Source organism: Hyla sarda, chromosome 1 (assembly GCF_029499605.1).
Source record: "Hyla sarda isolate aHylSar1 chromosome 1, aHylSar1.hap1, whole genome shotgun sequence".
Taxonomy (NCBI): Eukaryota; Metazoa; Chordata; class Amphibia; order Anura; family Hylidae; genus Hyla; species Hyla sarda.
Genome location: NC_079189.1, coordinates 317,250,719 through 317,263,105, shown reverse-complemented (window position 1 = coordinate 317,263,105; position 12,387 = coordinate 317,250,719). Strand labels below are relative to the sequence as shown.

Sequence of the window (12,387 nt, the reverse complement as noted above, 5' to 3'; positions counted from 1 at the left end):
ACATGTCATGCTGGTCCACTGCAGCTTCCATTCAGCTCCTTCGGGACCCCCGATCTCCTGTCTTCTTTCTGCTTCTGAGACATTAGTTTGATACAGGACTTGCCCGCTCAGCCTAACACTGGCCGCAGCAGTTTCCCATCTATTGTCTTCTCTTAAGATGGTATATATATATTAATTCTCCTTTATTTCACATATACAGTGTCCTGGAACTAATAATACTACTAACAAAAGTCACTGCAGTATGACAGTTACAGGTATATGTCACTTATAATATTACCTTTGGAGAAAACTCTTCGTGTAACTTCAGGACGCTGACTCCAATCAAGATTCATGTGCTCTTATGCAGTTGCCATTCCTAACCAATTGCCATTCCCATTGTGAAACAGTTTGCTTATTTGTTTAGAAAAATACTTATATATTAATACTTACTATATTTACTCTTTTCTTCATAACCTGATGGAAATGATCTCCTGGTGAAGAATGCTAAAATACCAAATGAACCATACAATACCTTAGATGCTGCTTATTTTCAATAATACATTATATCAAAATCAAAAGGATGCACTGCGCAAACGTAGTAACTCTGTGGGTGCAAAACCACTCCTATTCCATATAAGCTCTATTCACTTATTAACATATATGTCATTCACTTCTGCTTGGGGTGAACCATAATGACAATAGTTGTTTTCCATGCAAAATTTGCATTTTTGATGCATGTTAAATTCTTATTTGTTCAGTTCTATAGAGGAGATGTCATTACTATTGCAGAGATCTGCATTTTTTTCAAGCTAAAAGGGGGACCCTTCATTCTGTCATTCAATTCATATCAACCACATATGACATTAAAAAAACCTGCCTGATATTGTGTTGGTTCCTCTTGAGTCACCAAACAGCTCTGACCTCTCAAAGCATGGGCTGCAAAAGACCTCTAAGGGTGCGCTCACACGCTATTACCAGCAGCGGATTTCACACTGCGGGAAACCTACTGTGAGTTACACTACCATTGATTTGAATGGGTCCACAGTCCGCAATAGTGTCAGATTTGCGGACTGTCCGCAGACCCATTTAAATCAATGGGTCGCTGCTAGCTACTAGCGTGTGAACGCACCCTTAAGGTGTCTTATAGTATCTGGCACAAACACATTGGCAGCAAGTCCTTAAAGGGGTAGTCCGGTGGAAAACATTTTTTTTTCAGATCAACTGGTGCCAGAAAGCTAAACAGATTTGTAAATTACTTCTATTAAACAATCTTAATCCTTCCAGTACTTATCAGCTGCTGTATACTACAGAGAAAGTTGAGTTGTTATTTTCAGTCTGACCAAAGTGCTCTCTGCTTACACCTCTGTCCATGTCAGGAACTGTCCGCAGCAGGAGAGGTTTGCTTTGGGGATTTGCTCCTGCTCTGGACAGTTCCTGACATAGACAGGGGTGTCAGCAGAGAGCACTGTGGTCAGACTGAAAAGAACAACTCATCTTCCTCTGTAGTATACAGCAGCTGATAAGCAGAAAAGAACAACTCAACTTTAGCAGCCCATAAGTACTGAAAGTATTAAGATTTTTTAATAGAAGTAATTTACAAATCTGTTTAACCGGAGCACTCCTTTAATGTCTTGTTGCCAGATGGGAACTCCCAAAGATGCATAGTCTGAGATTTGGAAAAAAAATTTAAGCCAAGTCAATGGGCCTCATTTACCAAGGGTGGAGTGTATTTTTTTTTTTTTCCGACAGGTATTTTTACATGGTATTTGTAAGGGATCATGGCAGGCAGAGGATCCTCCGGGTGGAGTCTAAGGTGCCGTTGGCTTTCACCAGAGCCTGCTGCAAAGCAGGATGGTCTTGCCGTGGCAGGCGGCACCCAGGTCGCTACCCCTGGCTCGACTCGTCCACACAGGTTGCTGGGATGTGGCGTGGCATGGAGGGAAACTGGCAAGACGTGGTCAAGGTAGCAGTAGGTCAGGGCAGGTGGCACAGGGTCAGATAACGGAACAAGGATCTGGTAAACAGAAAGGCACCCATATCAGCGGGGACATGGCAAGAGATCGCTCACGGCCAGCGTGTCTGGCCGGAGAACAGATGTTACAGTACCCCCCCCCTCCCCCCTTTGGTCTCCCCCTCTTCTTTGGAACTCAGAAAGTTCCCCACTACATGAGACCAAGGGATTTCTGGAATGGGCAAAGGCTGTAAGGGACGTATTCCCTCTTCCAAGGTGACCAACTGGCAAAGAAGAATGTCCCCAATTCAAGACTTTATATCTGAGTTTAACAGGCACAGAAGATAGCACATGAGGAACATTATGCCTTTGCGTGGAGTCCAATCCTGAGACATTGGAGGATCTGGAAAGAGCGTCGGCTCTGAAGCTTTTATTAGCAGGCCTAAGAGGAGGCATGAGACAGTGATCTTGGCAAAATTGTCCCCAACAAGTGATTTCACCAGATTTCCAATCAAGTTGTGGAGAATGATGTTGAACCAAGGAAGACCAAGAAGAAGCTCTGAAGTACAATGTGGTAGCACAGAAAAAAAAAAATTTCCTTATGCAAATTCCCCACTTGCATGACGAGGGGTTCAGTGCGGATTTGCACCTTACATTTCAGATTTTGCCCATTAACAGAAGAAATGTAAAAGGGCTTGACAAGAGGCATCACTGAAAGACGGTGTTTATGGACCTGGGAGGCACCAATGATGTTGCCAGCGGAACCAGAGTCCAAAAAAGCAGAAGCGATGAAAGAAGTCTTGGCAGAGGTAAACACTTGACCCGGGTGGTCAAGCGAGAAGAGGTAATATTCACATCAAGGGATGCCACTCCTATTTGTCCAAGATGAGAGCGTTCTCTCGGACGTACGGAACAGTCTTTGAGAAAGTGTTCCGGATTGGCACAATATAGGCACAAATTCTCATTGCGTAGACGGGATCTTTCCTGCTGCATTAAGCGAAAACAGTCCACTTCCATAGCCTTTTCGGCAGGAGGCAAAGAAGACAGAAGGGTGGATGTTGGAACAAGGGTGCCAGACGAGGTAATCGCCGTGTTCGGGCAGGTTCCTCCTGCCTCTCAGCATAACAAACATCAAATCGAGTGGCAAAATGGATAAGTTTGCTCAGGTTAGTCGGAGAATCTGGTGCAGCGAGAGCATCCTTGATTCTAGAGGAAAATCCTTTTTTAAAGGTAGCACACAAGGCCTCGTCGTTCCAAGCAAGTTCAGAGGCAAGTGTGTGGAACTGAACCGCGTATGGAGGAGTTCCCTTGGCTTGTTCAGAAGAGCCGCCTTGGCAGAGGAGGCTCGCGCGGGTTCTTCAAATGCATTGCGGAATTTTGCAAGGAAGGCCGACAGGCTCAAGGAGACCGAATCTCTATGATCCCAGAGAGGAGTAGCCCAGGCTAACTTTTCCAGAAAGTAGACTGACCACAAACGCCTTTTTAATACGCTCTGTTGGGAACAGATCCGCCATGAGTTCTAGGTGGATAGAACACTGTGTCACAAAGCCTCTACACAGCTTGGGATATCCGTCATACTTTGAAGGAAAGGGCAAACAAAGCTTGGTCCCAGGAGAAGCTGCAGACACAGGAGGGGCTCAGGAACCGGTGGCTGCTGCTGTTGCTGTTGTTGCTGCTGAGTGGCAAGAAGCTGCTGAGTTAATTCAGTTGTTGCACCTGACTGGCTAACTGCTGCGACAGTTGAGCCACAACGGTGGAAAGATCCGAGACATCTGGCAAAGGCACCCCAGAGGTATCCATGGCCGGATCTTACTTTAATGGGTCACGGCGGTGGATCCTCCGGGCCTGTGTGGATGATGACATGAGCCATGCCAGGGAGCGGAGTCTAAGGTGCTGCTGGTTTTCACCAGAGCCTTCCGCAAAACGGGATGGCCTTGCTGTGGCAGGCGGCACCCACGTTGCTACCGCTGGCATGACTCGTCCACACAGGTTGCTGGGATGTGGCGTGGCAAGGAAGGAAACTGGCAAGATGTGGTCAAGGTAGCAGTAGGTCAGGATGGGCGGGACAAGTGCAGGGTCAGATAATGGAACAAGGATCTGGTACACAGAAATCAGGAACACAGAAACACAATAGCTTTCTCTAGGGCACAAAGGCAAAAAAGATCAGGCAGGGATACAAGGGAGGAGCAAGTACGTATAACAAGAGCACAGGTGAATACACTTAATTAAATGAGTACTGGCCCTTTAAATGTAAGAGCTTCGGCGCGTGTGCGCACTACGAGGCAGGGGCACACGCGCCAGGGCTGCAGAAACAGAGAGACCAGGCAGGTGAGTGACAGGCTGGGATTTGCATGTGGGCGCGTCCCGCGATGCAAAACCCAGCCCTGCCGGCAGCGGGGACACAACAAGAGAGCGCTCACGGCCAGCGTGTCTGGCCGGAGCGCAGATGTTACAGCATTTACTATTGTATCTTGTATTTGGTGGTTTTTCCCTTCGTTTTGCTTCCTTTTTTTTTTTTTTTTTTTTTTTTTTTTTTTTTATACACATGCTCTGAGCTGTTTGGTATTCCAGAGTTCAAATCTACCACATTTTATTTAGTTTGTTTTTTTCGGAGACATGTTCTCCTTTTCCTGATGGCCACACTCTATTTTAGGGGTTTCTGCGTAAAGTTCAGAGTTGGTAGTTTTTTTTTTATTTTTTGTCGAAAATTCTAGTGCATGACACATTCGACACAAAACACCCTACAAAATTTACTCAGAATAGCCTTAGTAAATGAGGCCCAATATCTTGGAATTTTTGTCACGTTCTTTAAACAATTGCTGAACTTTTTTTTTTTGCAGTGTGGCATGCAACCTTATCATGCTAGAAGTAGCCTCCAACTTTAGGGATGACTATTGCTATGAAGTGGTGAAATCTATGAAAAATGCTAGTTTGAGCAAAAGGAGCACCCTTCCAGAGGACTCGCCATGGATTCCGATAAAGACTCTGCAGTTGAATTGGCTGCATCCAGTGTCAAGGCCCATCAGAAAGTTTAAGCCTTAACTAATTGTTGCTGTCATTGCATCCAAAGCTTATCTTTAGTTGCTCATGCTATGTTTCAGGGCTTAAGTCATCGAAACTCTTGCTTCTATTCTACCCCAGTTCTTTATCATGTAGATCAGTGGCGTTGCTAGTGTTGGTGTCACCTGGTGTAGTTGAAAGTGGTGTCACCCCATACCCCCCCCAACCCTGAAGTAATTTTTTTAGCCTGCTGTGAAGGATCCCCACAGTGTAGTGTGTTGGGTATAATTATTTCCAGTATAATAGTCAGATACATTAATTGCCAATTAAGTGGACAGTGCTGAAGAAGTTTTTAACATGTATAACTACAACTCCCAGTATGACCTAAGCAGTGGAAAAGGTATGCTGGAAGTTGTTGTTTCATCCATCATCACCCTCTCGTTCCTCATACATACTCCACTGAACTGGTGTTATGATTCGGCTAGCTGGATGTGGATCCTCTGTGTCAGCGAGGGATTGGCGTGGACCGTGTCGGTGGACCGGTTCTAGGTTGCTACTGGTTTTCACCAGAGCCCGCCGCAAAGCGGGATGGTCTTGCTGCAGCGGTAGCAACCAGGTCGTATCCACCGGCAACGGCTCAACCTCGCTGACTGCTGAGAAGGCGTGGGACAGAAGGACTAGGCAGAGGCAAGGTAAGACGTAGCAGAAGGTCAGGGGCAGGCGGCAAGGTTCGTAGTCAATAACAATAGCAGAAGGTCTGGAACACAGGCTTTGGACAACACTAAACGCTTTCTCTGGCACAAGGCAACAAGATCCGGCAAGGAAGGATAGGGGAAGTGAGGTTATATACACAGGGAGAAGGTGGAAGCTAATTGGACTGATTGGGCCAGGCACCAATCACTGGTGCACTGGCCCATTAAATCTTAGAGAGCGGAGCCGCGCGCGCCAGAACATGACAGCCGGGGACCGGGACGGGTAAGTGGCTTGGGGTGCGATTTGCGAGCGGGCGCGTCCCGCTATGCGAATCGCATCCCCATCGCGAATGTCAGTGCAGCGCTCCCGGTCAGCGGGTCTGACGGGGGCGCTGCAGAAAGGAGAACGCCGCGAGCGCTCCGGGGAGGAGCAGGGACCCGGAGCGCTCGGCGTAACAGTACCCCCCCCCTTAGGTCTCCCCCTCTCTTTGTCTCCTTGTCCCTTTAACTGAGAAGAGAACATAGGGGGCGTCTCTTGAGTTTCCTTCCGGAACAAAAAACAGTCCTGGGTAGCTACATCAGCGGCCGGTAATCCGGAAGAAGTGGGAATGGGGAGGGGGGGCAGAGGGTGAAGCTTGTCACAGGGCAGAGTGTCACCAGGACGGGGGCTATGAGGAGGCACTGCACAGTCCTGATAGGCCTTGGGGAGATCAGGCACAGGAGGAGACACTGAGGCCCGACAGACGGGACTGGGAGCAGATGTGAGGCATTTCTTGCGGCAAGCAGGACCCCAATTCTTGATCTCCCCGGTGGTCCAGTCAAGGGTGGGAGAATGATGCTGGAGCCATGGCAGAGTCTAGAGTCCCCATCAAATTTGTCCGGCAGGGACAAGCGGAGGCTAGGAGCGGCCACTCGCTGCGGAGGAGGTGCAGGAGCTGGCGGAGGAGATGGTTGCTGCTGTAGCAGTGGCAGAAGTTGCTGTAACGTGGCGGTCAACTGCGACAGCTGCTGTCCTTGTTGGGCAATTTGCTGCGATTGCTGGGCGACCACCGTGGAAAGGTCAGCAAGACTTGGCAGCGGCACCTCAGCGGGATCCATGGCCGGATCTACTGTTATGATTCGGCTAGCTGGATGTGGATCCTCTGTGTCAGCGAGGGATTGGCGTGGACCGTGTCGGTGGACCGGTTCTAGGTTGCTACTGGTTTTCATCAGAGCCCGCCGCAAAGCGGGATGGTCTTGCTGCGGCGGTAGCAACCAGGTCGTATCCACCGGCAACGGCTCAACCTCGCTGACTGCTGAGAAGGCGTGGGACAGAAGGACTAGGCAGAGGCAAGGTCAGACGTAGCAGAAGGTCGGGGGCAGGCGGCAAGGTTCGTAGTCAATAACAATAGCAGAAGGTCTGGAACACAGGCTTTGGACAACACTAAACGCTTTCTCTGGCACAAGGCAACAAGATCCAGCAAGGAAGGAAAGGGGAAGTGAGGTTATATACACAGGGAGCAGGTGGAAGCTAATTGGACTGATTGGGCCAGGCACCAATCACTGGTGCACTGGCCCTTTAAATCTTAGAGAGCGGAGCCGCGCGCGCCAGAACATGACAGCCGGGGACCGGGACGGGTAAGTGGCTTGGGATGCGATTCGCGAGCGGGCGCGTCCCGCTATGCGAATCGCATCCCCATCGCTTATGTCAGTGCAGCGCTCCCGGTCAGCGGGTCTGACCGGGGCGCTGCAGAAAGGAGAACGCCGCGAGCACTCCGGGGAGGAGCAGGGACCCGGAGAGCTCGGCGTAACAACTGGTATGCCTGGACTTGACCTGACAGCTGACGTAATGGACGTCATTGCAGCTCTGCCGTCCGACACATTCCACCCACGCCCACCTCAGCATCACGTCATGTACCAGTGACAATGACAGATGGACCCCAGGTGCGTCGACACGTTAACCCCTTTGGAGTCCAGCGGGGCATTTGGGGCACAATTGGGTGGGTATAACAGTTTTATTTCATTTTTCATGATCACATTGTTTCTGCGAGCTCAATCTGCACTGCAGATCGAGCTCACAGAAACAGTGAGTGACACTGATGGTGCAGTCCTCTATTATGAATTGAATAGGAGTAAGTACTACCTTACATTTTTTTTTTCAAGAAATGATATCCCGCTTAGAAGAAGTATTCCATTGGAAATTGTTACAAGGGGTAAAGCTCTCTCTCGGAAATGGCATCATCAAATGTAGAGATGCAAATTTCAGTAGCCATATTCACAGAAATTTGGAGTACCTTCAGTCTGACCACAATCTGCACCAAGGTTATTGGGACCTCTTCTGCTCACAATTGAATGTCTTCTAACATTTCATCGTGCAATAAAGAATCATTTGACTGAAGATTACCAACCTGAAGACCTATCTCATTTTTTCAGTTTAAAAAAATTGTCCAGACAGTGAGGATTTTTTGTATATGTTGCTGGAGTTGAGGGAAAAAAAAATTGCATAGTTACCCAATGATTGGCTAAGTAGCTAGTTCCTGTCCAAACGGTATATCACAGGAACTACAAAGAAAAGGACTGCAGATCGGATGCACTTATAACCGAGAGTAAAGTAGAGTGGGCCTGGTAGGTATGCCTCTTCGATATTTCCCTGCAGCCCCACCAACATATACAAGAACTCTTCCGGTCCGGACAACCCCTTTTTGCTCTATCGTGCCCACTACTAATACCTCTTTTATAAGTTGGCAACCACCATAAGCTACAGGAAAGGGAAGATACAGTTTGTTTATACCCTTACAGCTATTCAATTGTGTCTGCAGCAGTTACCAGCAAAATGAGGCAACAGATTTCCTTTTAAACCTTCCACACAAGTTCTGTTGGGTCTTCCCAACTTCTTTTCATCACATCAGAAATTTAGGCTGAGATTACTATGGACTTCATCATTGATTTACACTCTACGCAGGGATTCACTGCCATTCGTGTAGTGTTAAATTAATTTGCTGAGACAGCTCTTTGTATAGCACTATCTAGTCGCCTCCTCGGTGGACCCAAGTCTTCTTCAAGAAAATATTCCATCTCTATGGCCTCCCAACTTATATTGCTTCTTGTCTGCTATCCTGGTTTATCTGGGAGTTAAGACAGAAAACCAGGGAATCCCTTAGACACTGCACCCCAGTCACCAGTGCCAACAATTGCAGCTTTGAAAATCCACTATGTTGTTCATGACTAGATCCTAACACTTGCCCATTTTTCCTGCTTCCAAAACCAGAACTTCAAGAACTGACTGTTAATTTCTGCCAGATATATCCTACCCTTTGACATTGTCACCGAAAATAGAAATGTCAGATTGCTGAAAAACTGCAAATCTGTAAATGTAAATTTACAGATGTGGTCTGATTAGACACTGGGTTTTGTCACTAGAGGATGAGGAGCGATTAAAGGAGTTACAATTGTTTAGTCTTGAGAAGAGACGTTTAAGGGGGGATATGATAAACGTATATAAGTATATTAATGGCCCATACAAAAAATATGGAGAAAAACTGTTCCAGGTTAAACCCCCCCAAAGGACGAGGGGACACTCCCTCCGTCTGGAGAAGAAAAAGTTTAGTCTCAAGGGGCGACACGCCTTCTTTACCGTGAGGACTGTGAATTTATGGAACGGTCTACCTCAGGAACTGGTCACAGTAGGAACAATTAACAGCTTTAAAACAGGATTAGATACATTTATGGAACAAAATAACATTAATGCTTATGAAGAAATATAAAATCCCATCCCTTCCCCAATATCGCGCCACACCCCTACCCCTTAATTCCCTGGTTGAACTTGATGGACATATGTCTTTTTTCGACCGTACTAACTATGTAACTATGTAACTATGTAACTATGATGTAAAAATTCTTCCCCCCAATAAATAGGCTCTCAGATGCTACTTTTAGGTAGTGTATTTCTTGGTAAGTGATCGACTGCTAGACATGCCTCTACAATGCATTCAACATTATGCCCACTTGACAGAATTTGAGAGAGGGCACATCATCAGACATAGAAGCAGGATGGTCGTCTTGAGGAATTGCCTGCCATCTAGGTTTGACTAAGCGGTTAGAAGGTGTCGGGAGCAGTGGTTATAAGAGGCTGCAAAAACAAAGCAAACAGGCTTTGGTCAACCCAGACAGACTACATGTAGGGAGATGCTGACAAGCACATGCATCTCCCACAGTTTCCATGTCCACCATCCAGACACAGGTGGCACCTCAAAACCATTTTCAGCTGCTTCGCAGAAAGTTGATGTTACAACACTCTTTGCATGTCCTGCCATGGACAGCTAGCCACCGTTGCCTTCATTTGCAGTGGTGTCATGAATAAGAAACATGGGCTGCCACAGATTGAAACTATATATAATGTTTAACATATCCAGATCATGTTTAGGATGAAACGACAGTCTGGTTCAAGTACTGAGGCATTGTGGTAAGCATTTTAATCTTTCATGTAATACACTGTCCCAACTGCTGGTGTGATGATCATGGGAGCCATCACATATGACAGTCGGTCACCCCTAGTAGTGAATCGAGGGACACTGACAGCTTAGTGATATGTGCAGGACATCCACATGTATTGAGGAGGGCAATAAGCCTGTAACTGGAGCAATCATGGGGATCTTTGCCAGGTTTAGGTATCAGGGTAATCAACGAGTGTAGAAAAGACTGTGGGATCTCCTCACCCCCCATAAAATAATTGAAAAGAGGAACCAGTTTAGACACAAGTAGGGAAGAGTAGGTCTTGTAGTAAAGGTAAGAGAATCTATCAGGCCCTGGGAGTGGCCTACCGGGAGGGATTTGAGGACCTTGAAGGGAGTTCCTCCCTTGTGATAGGCACATTGAGAACCTCACAATCGGCACCCGACAGAGTAGGCAAGCCACATCGGGACAGATAAGAATCAAGAGCGGCAGCATGCTCCCCCGGGTCAGACGGAAGTTGTGAAGGAAGAGAATAAAGGCCAGAGTAGTAATCGACAAAGAGTCGGGAAATGTGAGCAGGGTGATAGCGTAGGACACCTGAGGGGTCCTTCAGGGCGGAAGGCGATTGTGCATCAGCACAATTACGTAGGCGCCTGGCCAACATAGTGTGAGCTTTGTTACCTTTCTCATAAAAACGCTGCTTGGCGTATAACCATTGCTGCTCCACCCTATAAAGAGCCAGATCACCCACTTGAACACGGGTAGTCACCAAGCACCTCAGTGTGGAAACAGAAGGAGAGGAGAGTAAGAGAGTCTCCAGGTTTACGATCAGGACGTAGAGGTCCCAGGAGCGAGCCAGGGCATCATGTTTAAGTCTGGCACCAAGGGCAATGCAGTGACCCCGCACCACCGACTTATGGGCCTCCCAAAGGACCGCCTGCGAAGAAACCGAGCCCTCATTAGTAGCAAAGTAGGCAACGCTTTAAGGAGAGAATCATTCAAACGCCAATGGCATCTCCTGAGTGAAGAAGGAAAGTGTGAAAAGGAGAGGAGGACAGGGCAATGGTCAGACCAGGAAATAGGTTCAAGGGATGCAGTAGAGAGCATGCGCACCATGGGAAGGTTACCGAAAAAATAGTCTATGTGGGTGTGCAACATAGGTTATATAACGAAGAGGCCCGGATAGCCTGCCGAAAAATGAAAGCCAAGTGCAACTGGGCAGGAGAAGGTGGGGAGCCAGAGAGGGAGTGGCGTTCCATAGTTGGAGAGAGAATGAGGTTAAAGTCTCCCCCAGTAACCAAGCAGAAGAGGGATATTTATGGAGTCTAGAGAGGACCCTATGGAGAAATGGGATTTGAGACGTATTAGGGGTGTAAATATTACAGAGCAGAAGAGGGACCCCACCCAGGACCCCCTCAACTATAACATAACGCCCCGGGCAGAAGCAAGAGACCAAGATAGCTGTCCCAGCCGTCTTCCTATCAGAGACCGCAGAGAAGGCCTGGGCATAGGAGTGCTGAAGAAATTGGAAAGATCCAGAATGGTCAAAGTGTGTCTCCTGAAGGAAGACCACATCAGCTCGCAGGTCCACTAGTTCATGCTGCAATAAACACCTCTTAGAAGGGGAGTTAAGGCCCTTAAAGTTCAAGGAGACACCTGACAATGGTGGATGATGAGAGGAGGAAGAAAGCCAATAGAAAGTCATACTCACGAAAGACCTTGGGAAGGCTTCAGCAAACCTGTGGAGAGGACACAAGGGATCCAGGGCCTCAGAGAGAAAGCACAAGGAAAGGCGACCTGTGAAAGGGGGAAAGCAGGAAGAGGAAGGGAACAGCGGATGACAGGAAGGACGACGGACAAACAACACACAGACAGGACAACAGAAAAGACAGCAAAAACAAAACAGTGCAATAAAACAAACCATTGACAATAAGGCCAAGACCACCAAGGTGGATTGATAACCAAAGCATGGACGATCCATTGCTATAGCCCTGAGAGGGGAAATGGAAGCACACCACCATTGAACGACTACAATGAAGGGTAAGCACCCCACCCTGAGGTCACAGCAAGGAACTCACAGTCTAGAGGAAAATCTAACTACAGGGAATCAATAATGCAAGTACAGAATAATCAGTAAAAAACTTTGCAAAGAAGGGGAGGAAATATCAAAACATCAGCAGGAAGTCTGTGTGGGACAGGATCAGGTAACATGAGAAAGACCCAAGCCAGGAGTAATCAGGATAGACAGGAGCCATCTGAGACTACTCAGGGCGGGATCCATACAGGCTGCCATACAGGGGGCAAGGGCGGAGGAGGAGCGGTGAGGTCCCAATC

The 12,387-nt window shown here is 47.6% G+C and overlaps 1 protein-coding gene across 1 annotated transcript in view; it reads right to left on the bottom strand.

Annotated features, from left to right (window-relative positions):
- Nucleotides 1-12,387, bottom strand: part of INIP (INTS3 and NABP interacting protein) — a 51,673-nt gene that overhangs the window by 4,165 nt on the left and 35,121 nt on the right. Inside the window, exon 5 of the mRNA XM_056518426.1 lies at nt 430-483. Coding sequence (XP_056374401.1) covers nt 430-483 — 54 coding nt within the window. The remainder of the gene's footprint in view (nt 1-429; nt 484-12,387) is intronic.